The sequence below is a fragment of the Daktulosphaira vitifoliae genome, unplaced genomic scaffold, assembly GCF_025091365.1.
Source record: "Daktulosphaira vitifoliae isolate Bord-2020 unplaced genomic scaffold, ASM2509136v1 Scaffold_2, whole genome shotgun sequence".
In the NCBI taxonomy this organism is placed as follows: domain Eukaryota; kingdom Metazoa; phylum Arthropoda; class Insecta; order Hemiptera; family Phylloxeridae; genus Daktulosphaira; species Daktulosphaira vitifoliae.
This window is the reverse complement of record NW_026099573.1, coordinates 32652471-32674503: the sequence shown is the minus strand read 5'-3', so window position 1 is coordinate 32674503 and position 22033 is coordinate 32652471. Positions and strand designations below refer to the sequence as shown.

At 25.1% G+C, this 22033-nt stretch overlaps 1 protein-coding gene across 1 annotated transcript; it reads right to left on the bottom strand.

The window, feature by feature from the left end:
- Positions 1–18056: 18056 nt before the first annotated feature.
- Positions 18057–19916, bottom strand: LOC126898159 (uncharacterized). Its single transcript, XM_050672104.1, has 3 exons — positions 19905–19916; positions 19495–19834; positions 18057–18823 (listed from the first exon to the last, which is right to left on the bottom strand). Exons 1-3 carry the CDS (start codon positions 19914–19916, stop codon positions 18057–18059), a joined length of 1119 nt encoding a protein of 372 aa, XP_050528061.1.
- Between the last annotated feature and the right edge of the window lie 2117 nt (positions 19917–22033).

Below are 22033 nucleotides of genomic sequence, written 5' to 3'. Positions count from 1 at the left end.
GTGATCGGTATATAGAAATGACGCTAAAAAGTTTTGGTTAAAGAGTTGTGAGTAGTATTGAAATTAAAAAAACGAATACTTTGTAATAGTATACTAACAGTATTGAATAAATTTAAACCAGAATGGATACCTATTAGCTATTTTAACTTTCGAAAATTGAATTGATAATGTAATATAATTAGTTTTCTCAAATTGTTTACTATAACCTCTAACATTTAAGTCTATTGTAAGCAATTACAACTTACGATGATAGTTTAATTATTTTTATTTTATTTCTTTACAATAATGTCTTAAAAGTTATAATTTATTTAAATTGTTAATGTTACCGATTTAATTGAAATTATATATACTAAAACTATAAGAAATATTTAGGTTCTAATTTTTAGTTTTAGTATGTCGTATGAAATTACTTATTTAGCTCTGTGGCTTGATTCCTTATACATTAATTTTTTTTTATTAATATTTGTTTTTTAAATCGTGATTTCGATGGTTAAATTTTTATTGACATTTTCAATGTTAACAAATTACTGTACTTATAATTAATAAATGTAGTGTTCTCTATTTAGATAGTAGTTTAACTATTATTTGTATAAAAAATACAAAAAAAAAAAAAAAAATACAGAAATATTATAAACTTTTAAAAAAGTCATTGATTATGCCGAAATTTGTAACAGTAATATATCAGTTACCTAGAATTCTTCCATTTCTCGTTTTGTAAGAAATATACTACTTACGTTACATTTTCTTTAATTTTTTTTTTTTTTGACAAATAATTCAGGTTAAATTAAAATTTAAGTTTTATTTATAACATTTTAAACATTTTCAAAAATTTTCTTAAAGTGTAATAAAAATAAAAAATATAGATTTTCTAAATCATAGTTTGAATGGGGTTTTGTCGTCTTGTAACTATTATAATTCCATTCAACTTCTTTTGTCTTAAATGTTTAGCTGCATATTATATTGAATTATTGAAAATTGCTTGTGTATTTATTTTGAATTTAGTTATGTGATTCATCTCTTTCTTATTCATCTATTCTTAGAACTTTATGTTAAGATTATATTGACATTTTTTATTCATATTTATTTTTTATTTCTATTTTGATTGGGATTCACATTTTTTTTAAATATAATTATCTTTATTTTTATAATTTATTTTGATTTTATGCAACTTCAAGTTGATTTCGTACGGTCCACTGGGAGATAGCGTGCTATCTCACACGACCTATTTATTGTTTAAAAATTATTTTAAACTTAAAACTTTACTTGTTTTTTACAAGTCGTAGAGATGTCTCCTACCCAAAACGTATAATTGTCAGCATTAATAAATTTCTTTTGAAAATGTCTGATTACATTAATACTAATTAAAACAAGTGCGATTATTATCGTTTGTCGGGCAAAGAGATGATAAAAAACCCTTACAAGAATATTTTTATACCCTTGAAGTGAAATGTGTTTAATAAGATTTGTTTAGTTAGCTAGTGTGTTGCTTAATAATTTAAAATAGTAATAAATCAATAAATATTTTCTTATATATTTATTTTTTTGCAAGAAGTTAATTTAAAATTACACTATGGTAATATAATAATTTATTATATTTTTGTTTATTCATATAACATTTTTCTGACACATCGTGAACATTTATTGTTGATTAACATGTTTTTTTCACAGCTATAGATAAAAAGTATTATAATACATAGAGTACAATAAACATTAGATAGTAGTTGTATATAGTATATAATTTTAATACCGATTTCTTAATCAATTAGTTAGTTAAGAATTAATTACGCAATTAAAAAAATTCATCAATTAATTTTCATATTAAGTTACGAGGTATTCCTCTTTTTAGTCTATGGTTTGTAGTATTTACCCCGAGTTATGTAATGAATGTACTTATTGCTTTATACAAGTGTAATAAAAAATTTGTTGTAAGGATCTTAATTTAGTCAATTTTTTCAGTCTATGCGGATAACAGTATTACAAACTATGGAGTGTCATGTAATAATTGAATTGTTTTTGCGTGTGTTTAGACACAATTACTTTATACTGGTGCAGCATAAGATATAAGAGAACGAAAGAGTTGTTTGTAAATTAACTAAAACCAATACAGTGTAAACTTATGTGTCTATTAACTAAGGGATATAATAATTTTAACCGCCGATAACGTTGCTGCAGTGTATTTGTAATAATATGCTTATTATATCTAATATCTAAATAATCATGAAACGCCTGGGGGTATTTTATTTTAGGTGCCCGTGAAATATTTTCACCATTTATATTTAAAATGGACGAGTTTTGATACCTTCCAAGTGTAAATAACACTGCTATGCTATTAGATGAGTTAAATTAAATTTTCCCCAGGTATAAATGTTTGCTAGTGGATTTTCTAGATTGTTAGTAATAATCTCAATATCTCTTGCGTTTATGTATATGGTAATAGACATTTAAGTGTTTGGATTGTACAGTATTTAAGAAGAAATTATTCATCCTTGAAGTACACCTGACTTAATGTGTTTTATTTTTGATCTGTAGACTCGTTTATTTTAACTACAAATGATCGAGAGGAGGATTTTATTGAATAATAATAATAATATATTGAAGTGGGCGTGTTAATATTTTAAAATTTATGTAAAAGACCATTGTACTACACTTGTCAAATGCGGTAGCAATGTCCAGGAGCACGGCCTGTGCGAAGCTTGTGTTCGAATCGCTTATATGATCAATTAAATAGATTAGTTGTTGGATTTAAAACCAATTTTCACACAAATAACTCATTAGTCTTGGAAAAGTAATTTTTTAAATATTTTTGAACGATAATTGCTTGGATTAGTATTATCTTTATTTGCCTTTAACTTGTTCAATTATGCATATTTTATGAAATATATTCAAATGTTGTTATGTAATTGTGACAGGACGTGTTTTTATTTTACTTTTAAGTTGTATATTTGATTAAAGTATATATTTTATTGAATGCTATTAGCGGGGGCACTATACTCGAACCATAACGTAGATAAGCCATTCGTAAATATGGACACGCCGTATTAAGTGACTAACTAAAAATATAAAACATCCATTATGAAATTTACAAATAAGGAAACACTTGTCAATTTTTAATATATTTCGACCTCCCATACGCCAAAGATTTTAAACTATTACGGAAAAATGTTCATACCTGTAGCTAAGCGATAAAATTGAAATATTTCTAATTTTATTAAGCGTTTTCGTATTATTATTTACCTTTTGAGTTTATACTATTAAAATGTGTCAACAAAAATATTTTATAGTTTGGCGTTACCATTATAGGTTCCTTAGTATTTTTAGTTTATATCTATCAGAATCTTTTGTAATTATCGTGGTTTTGAGTGTATCTTGTTTCGATAAGTCGCATAGTTTTTTTGTTACAATTCATTCATTATTTCCAGTATGTGTGAAAAAAAATGGCTTGTACTTGTTAATAATTTAAAAATAGGTTATGATAGAAATGGTTAATTTATTAATTGGTTTTATCAGTAAATATAGTAGGCTTTTAAAAATATTGACCATCAACTTTGATAAATAATTACTTTAGAGAAATATATAAGAAATAAGAAAAAGAATTCCTCGTTAGTGACGCCTATGACTACTAAGATTGACGAAATTTAATAATAATCATTTATTTCGTTAGTGGGTTTTGTTGATAATCCTCCATTTATTTGTTTTGTTATTAGTTAACTGTTCACTTGGAGTTAATACGGTAAATTTTTTATGTCCAAAATTTTTCACTTAATTTTGATATATTAGGAAATTATTTATTATTAAACAGTTGGTCGTTTATAGTTCTAATTATACAGAATAATATAATTTTTCAGAAAAAATGTTTTCTTAATTAATTTTAAGCAGATTAAGACATTTATTTAAGTTAAGTCAGTTACGTTTATGAAAAAGATCAATAGAGGGGAACGACACGCTGATTCATGACGTTGAAATCATTAGGCAAACACTGACACAGTTATGAACTTTCGCTGGTCAAAAGTAGAAAATTTACTAACTAGTATTAGGAGATATAAATATGTCATCATCATTACCAATTTTTAATTTAATTGTTACGACAATGTTGTGATAAGTTTAATGATATCTTTAAGTATTTCATTTATATTTTTAATGTAGTGCATTGTACTTAGCATTTATGGCAACAATATTTTTTAATAATTTTTTTATAATTTTAGTTAATTATTTGAATTAAAATAGATAAACGACAATATAGGTCTTTAATTATTAATTGAATTTATTAATAATTGTAAATTAAAGAGTTCTGTAGTACTATCTTTAAAAATGGAAGGAGTCGAATATTTATATAGCATACTAGTATTATAAAGTTTAAAATGAGAGGGGACATGGGTTACAATTACAATTTGATATTTCATCGTTAAAATTAGTAAATTTAGTTAATCGCCTATAAGTAATGGTAAGCCTAGCAAACTTTTTTATGTAAATAACGTTTTAAACGTAGGTTAAAAAGTTAATAAATAAATATACATTTTTTATTGTATTTCGATTTTTGTAATATTAATAGCTTCCTATTTATTGTACTTATTAATATGGCATTATGTGCATTTTAACTATTGTTGTAGCTGGATAATTAACATTATTTAAACTTGAAATATTGAAAATATTGTCCTCTAAAAGTCACAAAAAAATACTAATATAATTGTGTATACGTTTTCAGGGATATGTTTTTTTCACCATCAGTTCTTTTTTGGGGTTTTTTGAGTTAAATATTTTTTATGCTAATTAATATTGGTCACAAAAGATCAATGCTTGTAATATAATCAAAAATCTGATTAACATTATTTGTTTATTAAAAGGTAGCTAAAACTGCCTTTCGGTCCAGTATGGGGCTCTTCTAGTCTATGAATGTCGTAAGAAAGTTATAATTAAATTAATTTAATATAATATATTACATTTAATGTAAAATATTTTTAATTTTTATATGTAACTGATTTATAGATTTTTAAATTTTAGAGTTATGAAAAATGTATTGGTTTTACCATGTTTTCAATAATTGAAGATAGATTTTTTTCTTTTTTACCTACGGAACATAATTCCTAAGTATGTCTCTAATAGTATTCACCTTAAGATTTGTTGTTATGTTTGATTTTACTGAATTTTGTCTGGTTTACTTCATAACTTAATAAATTAAAAATGTTGTGTAATGTGCTGTATTTTAAAATAAAAAAAAAAAATATCAAAATAACATTTTGAATATCTAAGATTTGGATTATAAAAAATTTTCCTTGCCTTCAAATCAAACCATTTTAGTTGAAAAAAAATGAACAATAAAGTAAATAATTTACATATTGTTTTTATTATGCATATTATTATAATTAAAAGAAGTATTATTTAAAGAATTTTTTATTATATAAATCAAATATTTTATTTTGTTAATTTTTAATATTAATTTTAATATTTTGTTAATTAATCTTTAACCTAAAAAAAAAAATCTTTGACCAATAGTTGACGACGATATATTTGTTTGACATTTTATGACTTTGAAGACAATATTATTGTAAACTGAGCATAAATCCAAATTTTAGCTTAAAGAAACGCCTTACGATTAGGAAAAAAGATTAAACGATCTGGAAAACCGCGCTTGAATAGCATTGGTGGGCGAGAATGCGTGTAATATTATTTACATACATTACATAGAGTGGCAAAATATCGGTTATGCGATCAAGCGAATGTGAATAGGAGTTTCTCGATTATGCATAAAAAAGATAAAAAGAAATTATTCTTGAAAAACTTGTACAGATAATGCTGGAATATAAAATTTTAGCGAAACTGAACAACATTTATATCTAGCAAATATCTTTAGGACAAAAATATTAGTTTAAACCATATACTATTGGGCTATAACCAAAATAAATAGAAAACGCCTTCAATTTAAACCACTAAGAGATATATTATTTTTATATGTACTATATGTTTAAATTCTACATTAAAATGCATTGAGAGTCATTTGCATGTAATAGATTGAACTTAATAGCAAAACTATCTAAGATCTATCGAGTTTTTGCTTAAACTTAAAAATTACAATAATAATTACATTAAAATAAATTTGGGTCTCAAGTAGTTTATTAACTATTAATTATTTTGTTAATCCATGTTGGATAATTAGGTACATCTGTAAAAAATATATTAGTTTAATTTCGATAACAAAATGTTTATTATTTTTAAAAAATCTGTCAAAAAAATTAGATCTTATTAATCTATGATTTCCATTGGTAAAATAAAATGATAACATTATTTTATTATTACGATTTTTCATGTGTGACTATATGTTTTTCTTTTTAGTTACTGTAAATTTACTACGCAAATAATTTTTAACAATCGTATAATTTTAACTAAAATTTGTTTACTGAACACTGGATATTTAGATATTTAGTTACATAGAGTTTTTTTTATCTATGATAATTTGTTCTTAAATAAACATTGTAACTACACGTAATATCTGCACTTGCAAAATTTCTATTAATTCAGAAAAATATCAGTTTGTCATGTTGCCGTGCGCTTGCATATATTAACGTTATCAAGAAGAGTGCAACGTGGGACAAAGTTTTTTTTAACTTAAAATTCCACACAAGTTTAATTTGTATTTATTCAATTTTTACATAATTGTCTTTATTGTAATCATTTTTCTACGTTTTTATTTATTTATACTCGCCCTTAGAAGATTTTTTTGTTAGGTGTGTGAGGAGCTTTTTATGAATCAAAATTAACGTTTATCGACTACTGTCGCGTTAACTTCTCATCATTATATTATATATTACAATAATAATTTTATTATATTCTTAATTGAAATTAATAACTAAATCGAAAATACTACGATGTTAGCACTAACGAAACGTTAGTTTTTCTTGTAATTTTTATGCTTAAATTTTATAATAAATGAAATATGTGTCTGATAAATTGTTAAAATATTAGTGATATTTTGGTTAATTTGTATTTATGATAATATATGTGGTATATAAAATAATGTATACAATTATTGTTTTAAATCTATAACTTAAAACAAACAAATCATGACAATTTTTTTTATATTATACCTTAGGTACTTCCTTTTCTTATGTTCGATTTTTAAATCTGACCCTTAATTTAATTGGATTCAAAATAGCATTTTTTTCATACAAATTTAACTTTTTAAATTTATATATGTTCCGGAAATACTGCGACTTTTAAATATATGTTGAGTTTAATATTAATTTACGTACTATAAGTTAAAAAAAAAATTGTCACTATAATCATGTATAAATGTTAAAAAAAAATTATATTTTTGTTATAAATTTTGTACGTTTTCCAAAGTTATAAGAAAAAGGTTAGGGTTCCCTCTAACATAATTCCATATGAAATTGTCTTTTTTTTCAATTTTAAATCGTTATCTTTTTTTAAATAATGTACATCTAGGTGATTTTTTTATATTATAACACCTTACAAGGGTTTGCTATAGTGGTTAGTTCATCGATTTTTATATAAGTAACATTCATGTAATGTTACTTAAATTGAATATAAATTAAAACTTGTTTTGAATATTTAGCCTCTCCTAAGTTGAGAAAAACGACTTTGAATTTTGGGATTAGCTTAAATTGTCATTTTTATCTGCCAACATGCGTTTTGTACGTTTGCCGAACCGAACACCTTCACGCTCAAAGTTTGAGATTCAACCCCGCTCGTCCAATTGCCTTTTTTTTTTTTTTTTGATGTGGAAAAAAAATTTAAAACTTAATTGATTTTTATCTCATTTAGATTGAATAACCTCAATGAATACCAATGACCCTTTCACTGGTTGTCTACCTTCGTAAGAAAGAATTTCTTATTGATATTGAAATAATTTTATTATGTGGCCTTTTTTCTAGCGATAGATTGAATGATCACAAATAGTATCTAGTTGAAGATATTACACTCAAAAATTGGAAAAACTTCCCCTTAAAAATAAATAAATAAGTTAACTTGTTCGCTTGTTTTGAACTAAATAATAAAAGATTAAAATTTAACTATATTTAAAGGAGTGTTGAATAAAAGTGAAAGTTACTTCCATTACTAGACAATGTTGTCTAGTGCGCGATTAGAACAGAACAGACTGCAAGGGTTTGCTCTGCCTTTTATAATATTTTTTATCCTTAAAAATCATTATCTCGTTCTTACATTATTATTGTTTATTGTTGATAAGTAAGCATAAAATATATAGAATACAGATGTATTGTATACAAATCATTTTAACATTTCATGTAACATTAATATAGTTTTATACCTTTAAGATTAGGGCTGACACAATGCGTTTAATTATTATGATTACAGTAAAAAAGATGACAAATATAATTTATAGATTCGTTCTCGGAGAGTGATTTTTAAAGTGACTAATAATCGATTTATGACTGAATCGTGTGTAATATAATATAATTAAACAGTAGCGCTTGTTAAATATTTCTCTAAGTTATGTATTTAAATCTTCTTGATTGAAGAAAATTATGTTCTTTTAAGAACATGAATACAATGTATAAATAGAAGTGTTAATTATCTTAAACGAAAACGCTAAATAAGATACCATTACTGTGGACAAAGACCAGGGTAGCTTACTGTTATTGTGGTGACGTATATTACAACACAAATAAAAAGTTGCTTCACCAACTTTCTCCATATAGACAATTAAAATCATTCATTTCTATTGTTATTAGATCATTTATTGTCAAATTAGATTTGACATGACAAGTTTTTACTTCAAAGTTGAATAATCTTAGTGATTTATCAATTTTTTAACGCTATTTGTGTGTTCTACTACCAGTCTATAATCCAAATTTTTTAATAACATGTTACTGTAAAAATTATTTAAAAAAAAATGATTTTGGATTTCACCTAAATTCCAAAATATATTTTTACAATTTTTAAAATACGTCGATTTTTTGAACAATTTTTTGATTGTTTATTATAGTTTCGATGCGATACTAAGAATGTGCTATGTTTTTTTTATGTCTGTCTATTAAAATTTTCAGCATTCACTGGACCAACTTTGTTGATCAATACATCAAATATACTGATTTTAATCTAGTTAAATTTATAGTCATAAAAAATATTGAAAAAAATATACCTTAATTTTAAAAGTTTAGACGAATATCTACTACAAAAAAACTCTAAACCTTTTATTAATTAAACATCTCCACAAATAATAGGAGTTTAAAATTCGTTTTTATACTGAATTGCACAGTAAAATGTATTACTAAAATGAAACATTTTTTATTTAGCATAGACCAATATATACCAAATTTGCTAAACCACATTTCGTCTCTTTAATTGAGATTATTACTAATTGATAAAAACTAGTATTTAGATATAAAAATTAGTTATTTTGTATTTATATCGTATTAAATAATTTCTATAGAAATACTAATTATTTCTATGTCACTTGCGATGTTCAAATAGATACTGCAATTGAAATATTCCGTGTCTAGTTTCATCTATGATTTTGTCCGTTATGTTGTTGAATTTCATTTTAACCTATATTTTTTTATATGTTAATACTCGTTTTTAATTAATTAGTATTAAAAGTAATAAAGTAGTATTCGATGCGAAACTGAGAAGGTATTAATTTTTCCGTGATGCGTTTATTATTATTATTTTTTGTGTCATTATTTTTTCTCAGCTCTCACTGTACCGATTTTTCTCAACGATACGTCAAAATCGTATCTAGTTGAAAATATTACCCTGTGAAGAATTTTCTCTTGTTCTACGTAAATGGTGGAAATTCTCCCCAAAAATTAGTAAGTTTCGTCATTTTTTAAAAATTTTTGTCTGAAATCAGCCATAACTTTGTTTAAAATGAACAAATCAAAATAATTTTTAATATAAATACCATAGATATTTCCCTTTCATTTGATATAAAGTTGTTAAAATCTTATCCTTTACCCTTGACAGAGATCGGGACTTAGAATTCACAAATTATAGACACAAAATACAAATGCTCTTCACAAGACGCTGTACTGAACCAGCGCCTCGGGTCCTCTTGTGCGAAAATGTTTCTGTCGTAGGCGTTCAGTCGATTAAATAAAATATTAAATACGCCAACCGGCTCCCAACATCAGATCCACTATGACGAGAACCGGAACGCGGACTCAGTTGGGACTTCAAAGAGTAACGCTCCTGGGCCTACGCCTTTGTCAAATATCATCTATATTTGTTTTGACTATGTCATGTCCCCACTGAACTGCGATCCCATTGTGTTGTCTGTTTTTTTTAATGGTATTACATATTTAACTAGCTTATAATGTAGAAAATAGTCTAAGGAAAACTTACTGGTCTATTAACTTTTAGGTTAGTGCTTTAGAAGGTTTTTACAATTTTAATATATTAAAAAAATAAATAGCACTTTCATGATTCATAAAAATTAAATGTCATTTTAGAAACAATAAGTCAAAAAATACTATTCATAAAATATTGTATTAAATTCTAATGGAAACTGTAATAAATACAATTTTAAATATTAGTTTTCAACATTTTATTCATAGAAATAAATCTTTTCAAATTCACCAAGTCATAAATTTTAAATGCAACAAGTCTAGAATATTAATTTTTATATTAGAAATTATAATTAATTTAAGATATTAATTACAATGTAATTTTCAAATTAGTCTTAATAGAAAATAATAAGTATAAAATAATTTGATTTTACGATAAGCTAGTTATTTGGCTTTTATAATGTTTGAAAGTTTTTTGTTAAATAATATTTCTAAAATTGTTAGGGTGTGGAGTCGTTTGGGCTAAGCCGCCATAAACTGAAATTGGACTTCCAAAAAATATTGAAAATTAATTTTAATGTGAGATAATAGCCCTGTATCTGAAGCTTAACAAAATAATAATAAATGATTATAAAAACCAAAGTAGTTAGCGTAGCCACAAGACTTTGTTATCATATATTATAATTTTATTTTTTTGTTTTAAAAAAATGAATTGTTGAAAAAAAAACCAAACGTTTCAAAATATGGGTTCATTAAGATTTCTTCGACATCTTTTTCCTTATTAAGAATTCTTGACTATGTCACTGAATAAAGTTCATTACACATTTAGATCGCTAAATTTTAAGTTTTATTTTTCTAATTTTTAAGGAATGATGGAAAAACTCTTAAGAATATGGTATATTTTCTGTTGAAAAATGTAATTTTTAAACGCTATATTTTATTTTTAAGAGGTCAGATTAGACTTTTGCAATAAATGATGTATTTACGACTTTCTAATACGAAATGGCAAAAAAAAAAAATATATAAAAATAGTATTTTTCTTTTCTGCAGTTTTTGATTTATCTAATGAAGTGTCGGTTAGATAAGCAAAGGGAAGTTTTACAAAAATTAAAGAAAATTCCACATTAAATTGCTTAATAAATTTTTAACCTTTTAATCAATAAAATAGAAATTGTAAGCACAATTCTATTTAAATACTTCATTAATTAATAACTCATAAAATTAAAAATAAACATTTTTAATGATTTCGTTGGATTATTAAGATGGTTACGAATTTTAATATTTTTGTACAATTTTTTTTTTTATTAAAATTTATAATTGTTTTTCTATAAAATTCCATTTGTATTTTATTTTATTATACAAAATGTAAATTTAAATGATAATACAATATTATACAAATTATGTTGAACAATTAAAATCATTGAATATAATAATATAAAATGATATTTTCTCTTATATGAAATCTACAAATATTGAATATTATGAATTGTGAAATTATTTAATTGTATCAATATAAATAACATTAAGTGCAGAAGTGAAAATCAGTCTTTATTTTCATTAAAGATAACTTTGAATGGTAATGCTTAGGTTATACTAAATTAGTAAATATTTCACTTATTATATTATTTTTATTTCTACATTGTATTTATCTTAATAATGCGAAATTAGTAACATAATTAATTAGCCAGTAATTAAACTATTTCTATTTGTATGAAAATTTAGTTTATGGAAATTTATCATGATATTCGAGCTTTGTGTATAAACTATAAATATAAGATGTCAAAGAGTTAAAACTCTTTATTGTACTGCTAGCCAAGACAGTTTTAATTAGAACAATATTATATTAAAACCAATGTTATTATTCTTCTAATCATGACTACAAAGTTAAATTTTTTTTAAATTTGTCATAAGCATTTGAAGTTGACGAAAAATTGGACTTTTCATTTCAATCATTATGCTTGTTTAATTTTTTAAAAATGAAGAAAGTAGTAAATTTATATTACAAACCTTTAATTCAATGCTTAGTTTTAGTAAAATGTAAAAATTATTTTTAATAGACCGAAGTTAAGAAGACAGAAAATATTCCAATAGATCAGCATTTTATATAGGTAACTTTTAGCAGAAGTCAGACTGAGAAATGGATATAGTTGTTTTAGCCATACTATCTGAAATCAAAAATAAAATAAATATATTTTAGGGGGAAGGCAATTGCCTTAAATACACCACTAATTGGCGTACTACATTATATGCAGGTACTTGTAATTTACAATATACTGTCCATCTTTACACAATGATCATTCCACCATATTATTTAGAATAGATATAAGCGTATACTGCAAGGAAACGTAAATGTTTAAAATATGTTAAAATAGATATTTAATTGAATAAATGTACTCTAATATCTTAAAATTTGTCAATACTACTCATTGAAATAATTAAATGCAAATAAAAATTTATATTAATTAGTATTTTATGAATGATTCACTTACATAATAAACTTAATCAATATTAATAATCACCAATGCCTTTCTATATGTAAAACGACACTACCCTCGTAAGTTTACCAATATTCATCTAAAGAATTCCATTAAAAACTTTGAATAAAATAGTACACTACAATATGATCTGCTGTATGTTATAGTGTACTATTTTGTTTGATAGAATTTTTTAGGTAGGTGATTAGCGGTAAACTTATAAGTGAAGCGTCGTATTGCATATCAAAAGGAATTGGTTATTCTCAGTATTGAAATATTAACTTTACTAGGTAAGCAGCAATAAATGTTGATTACATTTACAAGTAGTTGATCCGTAAACTTACTTTGTATGGGTTACTCTATCTTACATGGTGACATTATTAGACTACTATTATTTGTGCTGTGAAAACCACTATTGCTAATATTGTTAGACTCTGTACGTTTCACCGCCAAAGGTCGTTTATGAAGTATTTACCGACTTGATTGAAGTTGAATTTTAAATATTTGATCGATATGAATTATTACATCTCCGATATACTGAAACAATAAATATTATTTTGTGTAATTTTTTACGAATTATAAATAAAAGTATAAGGAAACAAAAAGTATCAATTAGTTAATAAGTTGAATATAAATTACTAATTAATGTTTTAAATTTTAATACTGTATTTTATTTCAATTATGTTTTTTAATTTCTCCAAAAATTCTATTATTTTAATATTTGTTGTTTACATGAAAGTAATCAAAGAAATGTCTGTGATGAATTTAGTCGAAAATTATTTATATGTTAAGAATTAATATACACAGAAGAATGAATTCATGTCATAGTAATTAAAATATCATTGTAATATGAATCTATTGTTTTAGTTAATATGTCATGATGCGTATTTTATATTACATCAAAAGCATAGTCGTTTTTCTTATTTATAACAGTTTCAGTAAATGAGGAAATTAAAAATGAATCTATTTAAAGATAGTCACTTTCTAGTGTCACAAAAAATCGTTTTGTTTTCTGTAATTGTAATCAGTCTTTTTTAGACAGTCCTACTTATACTTATTGTAGATGAAATATTTCGTCAGTTACGAATATTTTGCGTATACTTGCAAAAATAATTTACGTTGGCTGCATAAATGTAAACCTCATTTCTTTAACCCTTGCTCTCTTTCTGACAAAACCCATTCTGTAGGGCTAATCAGCTAATTCATACGGCAACCATAAATCACTACCGGACTCTTTGGCGTCGAATCAAATCACATGGTATGGCTACTGATTGCACTCCTAACTCTCCCAGATGGCCGTCCTTTTGACCAGAGTAATTTATCGTGATACATATATGCCATGTGTATGAAACTCAATAGGTCTTTTATTAGATTAGTTAAATGGAGAGTGACTTTAAATAAAAAAAAAATTGATGTAGAAAATTTTTTAAACGCCCTTATAAAAATTAATATTGATAAATTTATATAATTTTTGTTAATGTAGTTTGTATATTTAAAAATAATAATTATTTGTCTGGAAAATTCAATAGTCAACTTACTCATTGTATATATCTTAAGTGATATTATTGTTTAAGAGTAATTTTAGAAATTGTAAGTATCTTTTATTTATTTAGAGTTCTCTCTTGTATATATATATATAGTGTCTCACGATGTTCTGACAATTAGCCTTAAAAATAGTATGTGGATTTATCAGATTATTATGGACCATTCTATATTTAAAATATTCTCTAACACAACTGGCCAATTAAAACTTAATGCAGTTTATTATTAAATAATCTGTTATATGTTCTTTAAATAATTATTTTTTTACGAGCACATTTTAAAACTAATAATTAGCTCTGTACAGATTGTATTTGAATTTAAATCCGAAGTAAAATTAAAATATTTTATGTAAGGAATAATGAAATTTATCATTCACTTATGACTAAACAGCATTATTGTTTAATGTAGTAAAACATAATCTTTGACTATTGAGTTCTTAAAATACTATTGAATATAATTGTGCTATAGGATACTTTTAAAACCGATAAATAGATGGTTTTTTTAAGCTATATTTTTCTAGTCACATTAAATTGAAAGGGGCGAAATTATATCTTTGATTGCTCAGTATTTTGACTGGAAGACCAAACGTTTAATTTATTATTTATAATACATTTAACGATTAGCAAATAGAATGTATTTTTTCTTGTGAAAAATAACGTTATTACTTTGCATCAAAACAACAATTTATTTAAAAAAAACTTCTGTTCTGACACTTCTTATAAATTAGTATTTGAACTTAATATTATTTCTGAAAACAATGCTAATCAACATGCAACAATAACAATCTAGAATATATATTACGTATGATAATTATTGTTAATCATGTTTGTGTTGTAAATGTTTGTTGTGAATCCCACGAATTTGGCAATTATAATTCTCTCATCTTTGGTGTAATGTGTTCCAATACATGTAAAATTTGTCTGTGAAATCACTATTACATAAATAGTAGTGGAATATTAGAACAATAATTTAATAATTAGTATGTAAGTGTATGTGCTCTACGTTAGTAATTAGAAGGGTTTAGATTTCAATTCATGTTAAACTGTTCAAATAAGCTGTACAATTACTTGATGTTGGAGTTTTGGCGATGGAATTGTTTATTAGATAGATTTTGCAGTCCTTTGAATATTTTGTTACCATTGTAATTATTTAATTGTTACGTGTAAAATTAATTTTTATAGTTAATGAACAAAATTATGTTCTAGAATGTATTTCATGTGATATCTCAGTAAAATATCAAAGACTAGACTGAGTTAATTGTACTCTCGGATGTTTTTTATGAACAATAACGTTAATAGTTGGTTATATATAGAAGTGTTGCTTATTTTTTATAATAAAAAAACTATAAATACACAAGAAAATTGTTTTATTTGTTCAATTGTTAATCATAGTTTTTATAATACGTATGCCCATTAAATTTTACATGCTATTTATTTTTCAGTGGCTCACATAAATAATGAATTAAAGCGTCAATATCTGATTATTTGGCTTAAGACATTCTGATTTCCAAAAAGTCCATTACAAACCATTAATCCCATTTGTAGTTATATTTCTGATTTTTTTAAAAGGGTTAGATATTTTTTAAATTAAATTATTCAATAATTTATCTGTTTAATTTAATGCATTTAAGTTTCTATAATTTTTAATTATAATTATCAGATGAGGAAGAAAAAGTAGATGAATAAGTCGTTAAATGATTATTCTTTAAGTACCGAGTCTTATGAAAATAGAATTGAGTCGTTGTCATAAAAATTATTTAAAATTTGATGCATTTTATTTGGTGTTTGTACTGTGATAATTGTTGAGTAGTTGAATATTCGTATTTATTTAATGTAATTTCAATTGGTTTTATCAAAAAGAGTTTTTAGAATTGTAAAATTATAATATTTGTTGAATAACACGTTTTTAAAAATAAAATTTTTCAATGGCTACATTTAAATTCATTCACTTATCTCTTCTGTTAAAATTTGTATGTTGATTAATTAATGAGATGCTAGACTTAAAATTACACTTCATAATATAAAATGTATTTACACTATATTTAAACTATTAATAAGTATTTGTTTTGAGATTTCTTGTTTCAGTTTGAGCTTTTTTAGAAGTCATTTTCATCCATCAAAATCAATCTTTTGGTAGTCAATTTGAAGAAAAGTATTTCAACTTAAGAACAATTACTTATAATATAATTCATTAACTTATAAATGTAAAATTTTTTTCAATTAAACCTTATAATTTGTCGATTTCAAATAATTATTTAAAATGTCAAGTCCAAAATTTTGTTAACTTAATTATGAAATTGAAAATATAATTTATATAATAAAATATTTGTGATTTTTTATTATTAATTATACGAAATCCTATTTAACAAAATTAAATTTTAAGTTTTTGTACCTGCTCCTGAATTAAAGCATTATTGAAATTTTCAAAAATATGATTTTTTATGTCAATATATTATTTTTTATAATATCAAGAGAGTAAAATTTATTTTTTCAATTTTTATTAATACTGTTACTTATTTATTAAATTAAAGCTTATGTAATACACTTTAATATGAATGACTTTTGAAAAATGTACGAATCAATACAATATTTTTTATCTGACTTCAGCTGCCCACAGGACGTATTTAAAAATAACTTTTTTACAACAAAATTAATTTTTCAGCTTAACTTTTCAAAGTGTTCCGGAAATTTAAATTATTATACTAAGTGATTTTATTTTTGTGGCTCTCATTTATTTTCTCAGCTCTCATTTGACTAACTTTTTTTAACAATACATCAATGATCACTATTGTCTAAGTTAAAGATATTACCCTCTGAAATTGAAAAAAATTCCACTTTATTATTAAAAAAAAAATTTTTTTTGTAAACAGTCAGAACTGATGATACTGATTTTACTCAACGATATGTTGAGTTAAAAGTTTACAAATTGTATCTAATAAAGTTATGGCACAAAATGCATCAAAAAACTCCTTTTAATCCCCGTAAATAGGAAATCTTTAAAAAAATTTAATATTATTTTTATTTATTTGGTTAAAATTTCTGCAAATGTATGACGTGAATTTTATGTAAACATCTTAGATGTATCTCTTTGGTTTACAACTTTTTTTTTTTGGAATTCCGTTTCCTGATATTACCACAGAGGAGTTAAAAATAGCAATTACTTTTGACAATTCTAACAACTTAAAATTAAAGGTTATAGAATAGTACTTTTGTTGAAAAATAAGTTTACCTCGGGACTTGTACTCTTGGTATGAATAGATGTCGATAATGAAGAATAAAGTACTATTTTTCTTTAAAAATCACAAATTCAGTTTCATTATCTGAGTTATCGTGAAAAAATATTTTCAAGGAGTTTTTTCATAAATTATTTTATAGGCAAATAACGTAAGAGAGACACTTTCCTCCATTTTAATGATGTCAATAATCGTCTGGATTTCAATTTATATTAGTATCGACTATGTTGAACTCTCACTGTGCTGATTTTTTTATTAAGTTAAAAATACATATTTTTTTGATTGATACTTTTGCTTTGATTTTCAACAACGTTTAATTATTGGTAATTAAATGTAATATCACACAATGGGTAATATATATTATATATTTTTTAAATCTTTTTTTTTTTTTTATGGTATAATGTTAAAATAATACAGTTTTGTTATTTTAATATATTATCAATTATCTAATTTTTATATTGTTAAAAATCAAAATATTGATTGAAATCATTAAAAAAAAAACTTGAAATTTGTGAAGATATTGTCACATATCTAACCGTTAAACATTTTTTATAATTCATTGACAGGTTCGTTGTCAGTCGATGTTTCCGCTGCGACTTCTTTGAATTCTGTTGTGTACTTTTCGAATCTTTTTAAAGTTTCATCAATTTCAATTCGAGCGCGTGCTCTGCTCTCATCTGATGTTTGCGGCCTGCATCCGAACTCTATTTTCTGCAGATTCGGCTGCGGTTCACCTGCACATTGCTGTTCTGTAGATGTAATCGGTTTATTAAGTTCGGACTTATACACTTTAATAACCTCTATAGCTTTATGTAACAACTTCATTTGTTGTGCGATTGTTATTTCATTTAGAATTATTTTATCATTTAATGCAGAATTTTCTAACTTAAGGTGTTCTATGCAGTCATTAGTCTTTTGCTTATCTGCTGCATTAACGGAATTTATCTCGGTCATATTTAAAACCAATCTGTCCAATGTACTTTGTATTCGAGCATTTGTGGACCGTTCGTCGGCAATTGTTTGATTTGCAATTTTCAACTCGCTATTCAATTGGTCTATCAACAATTGTAAGTCATTTTCTTTTTGAATGTGTACTCCTAGTTCATCTTTCATTTCGGTGAATTCCTCCTCATATTTGCATAATTTCGTTTTTATCATCTCGTAATCGCCTAATTTTTCCTCGGCTTGAGCTAATTCAGCGTTTCGGTTGTCCAGAGATCTTTTGCAATCGTTTGCTAAGTGACAAAAGCGGTCTCGTTCATTTTTCAACGATTTCCATTCCATTATCAATGATTCCATACGGCCCTGTAAATATTCTAAAATGAGTAACTCATAAAATGATATTCATGTCATACAGTATTATAGATAGTTATTTTTTATATATTTATCATGATCATCTTGTATTTTTATATGAGTATTTTATTGACGGTCAAAGAAAAAGTTAATTATGAGGTATTATATTTATAATTTTAGTAATCCTAAATACTACGTTTTAGGAGCGTGGTGTGGAGCAATGGATCATTTAGTCACTGTCTTAGCGCTGATGTTCATCTGCGTAGTTTCCTATTGGCTCCTGGATGGATAACCATACCTTTTACCGATATGTTCCACGAGCCTTATGGGACATTTTCATTAATTGTAGAAGTAAATATCTGTGACATAAAGAGTAGGCTGATGCCTTGGCCTGTTTTTTTACTGGTTTCGTTTTTCAACTATAGGTTAATTGGTATATTATATTATATACTATATTGTATACTATATTGGTATACTATATTGGTAATATAGGTTTATTTTAAGTTTTCGAAGATGATATAAATGTTCTAAATAAATGATATAATTCAAATTTTAAAAATATTTATTTTGCTTCATAGATGTGTTGCTTATATGTTCCATTGACAACACTGTATCCTTAGTAGTTATACATAATATTGACCACTTAACACATAAGGATTATAAGTTAATTTAAAAGCTTATATAATCGAAGTACTTGCTTCGATAGACACTACTAGGTCGTCGAATGACAAAGTCTTATCTTCAGTATCTGATCTTCCGTTGCAACATAACATTGCCTCCATTCTATCTCTTAAACACCTGACCTTTAAAATACTGGAAGAGATTTCCGCTTTTAAACATTCATTTTCCATTTTGTGTTTTTCGTGCAACTCTCTCATTCTCTCGTAGCCTGAAAACAAACCTTCAGTAATGTTCTTTTGTTCTTCTTTAAATGATGTCATTTTTTGTCGCAGACATCGCAGTTCCTGCTTAAGTATCTTATTTTCTTGCTCGTGACAATTCTCTGGAGTTTTTGGTTTACACAGCTTAACGTCCTGTAGTAATAAAATAAAATAATATTTGTATTGTTTATAATAATTTTTATATGTGTATGAGCAAGCTTACATTTTCAGACATAAGTATCTACTAGATAAAAATCGTAATCGCTTAAAATTTAAAAATTAGCGTCAAAGACAATAAAAATGTATAACTTAATGTTATCAAAATTTAAGGTTTTGTAATAATTTTGTATCGATTGTCAATTTTATAAATTAGACTTAGTTTTGGTTATAATTTTTGGATAATTATATTCTTAAAACAGTTAAGTCTATTGATTATTAACAGATTATTTCATTTTTAATTAAAAAAGTATTCTCTTTTTTAAATATCTTTTATAAAAGAAAATTTCAAAAATTGTATTGATTTGTTTCCATATCAACGTTAACCATTATTTTTCATTTTAATTTGTTATTATATTTTTAAGATTTTGTTATAAAATAATTTATTACTAATGCAATAATCTGTCCTATCATTTTTCGAAAATAGAATTACATTAGTTTATTGAATGAAACAATATGTGAAGTTTTTAGAAAATTGGCTTACTCATGTTGCTATGTTATTTTATATGATATTTATTATTTTAATATTTTCTATAGTGATGGATGTTTAACTAGAGATGTTTAAGGAGAGGTTCGGTGGAACATGTTGTTCGCTGACGATATAGTGTTAATAGGAGAAAATAGGGAGGAAAATAATCAAAAACTAGAGGTGTGGAGATCAGTTCTTGAAGAAAAGGGTTTAAGAATAAGTAGGATTAAGACAAAGTATATAGATTACGAGTGATAAAGGAAAACACGTAGTAGCTGAAATGAGGAGATCAGTGACAATAAACGAGGACGTGATAGGAATTGTGCAAAAAAACAGTGGTATTGATGAGGATGTAAGACAAAGGATTTAGTGCTGGTGGTTGAAGTGGGGAGAAGAGAAGCGTCTGGTGTGTTATGCAATAAGAGAATTCCAATGAAGCTGAAATGTATGTTCTATAAGACCAGCTATGATGTATGGTTCAGAGTGTTAGGCGGTTGACAAGAAAGTAGAGCAGAGAATGAGTGTAGCACTGATGAGAATACTTATATGGATGAGTGGAGTGACTAGAGAAGATAGGATAAGGAATGAACATATAAGAGAGAGTATAGGTGTAGAGTCGATCGTGGATAAGATGAGAGAAAATAGACTTAGATGGTTTGGTCATGTTATGAGAGGAAACGGAAGTTATTAGAACAGTTATGGAAATGAATATACAAGGAAGAAGAGGTAGAGGAAGACCAAAACAGAGATGGAGCGATGATATTGAATGCGATATAAAGACGTCTGATGCGTGAGCGTAGATGATGTGGGAGATCGTATTAAGTGGAAGTTTAGGATAATTGTGGCCGATCTTAAGTAGTCGGGGGATAAAGGCAAAGAAAAAGAAGAAGATTGAGAATATTTCATATATTAAAGTTGTTATACTGTATTTTGTAAAAAACTACTTTTTAAAAACAATGATTTTCGTTAATTTATATTGTAATTCAAAATTTATGTTTAAATGACTGCATTTAAATATATTATTATGCATTAAAAATATTAAAAAAAAAATAAATTGCAAATGTTACTTGGGTCGTTAATTATATTTATGCCAATTTGATTTATTAATCTAATGATTTTGATTTTTTAACTTAATTTTAACGATGATTTGAAAATTTAAATATTTTTTAATATTTGAATTTAAAAGAGTAAGATAGAATTAAAATCTATTATTGTTTTATACAAATTTTAGACGTGTAGTTGGGGATTTTTTTGGGAAAGGGACAATAGAATATTTGTTTTTTGTCTAATAATAGGCAATTGTCTAACTCTTTTTTTGCGTGAATCGTGTAGGGTTTGGTGCAATTAATTACATTAAAAATATTATGAAAAATCCTCATTTATTTTAAAATAAGTACGAAATGAAATCTTTTAGAGTTTTTGGACTTTTTATCCAAATCAAAACTTTTTCATTAAATTATATGACAAAATTTGTGTTCAAAAATAAAACTATGTCATTATTCAACATTAATATAAAAAAAAACGGTAGCACAGTGGGGTCGAGGCACAGTGTGGACGAGGCATAGATGGGACAAGTACAGATGATATCTGACAGTGATTAAAATCACTATCATAAGAAACGCTTCGATGCAAATCTGTAGATAGTGTTTCCTTTAGAGAAATTGGTG

Bases quoted from the DNA above. Each gene is read 5' to 3' on its own strand.
- LOC126898159 (XM_050672104.1), bottom strand. The intron at 18,824-19,494 runs GTACTTCGATTA...TACTCATTTTAG, and splicing joins AGTAGTGTCTATCGAAGCAA to AATATTTACAGGGCCGTATG.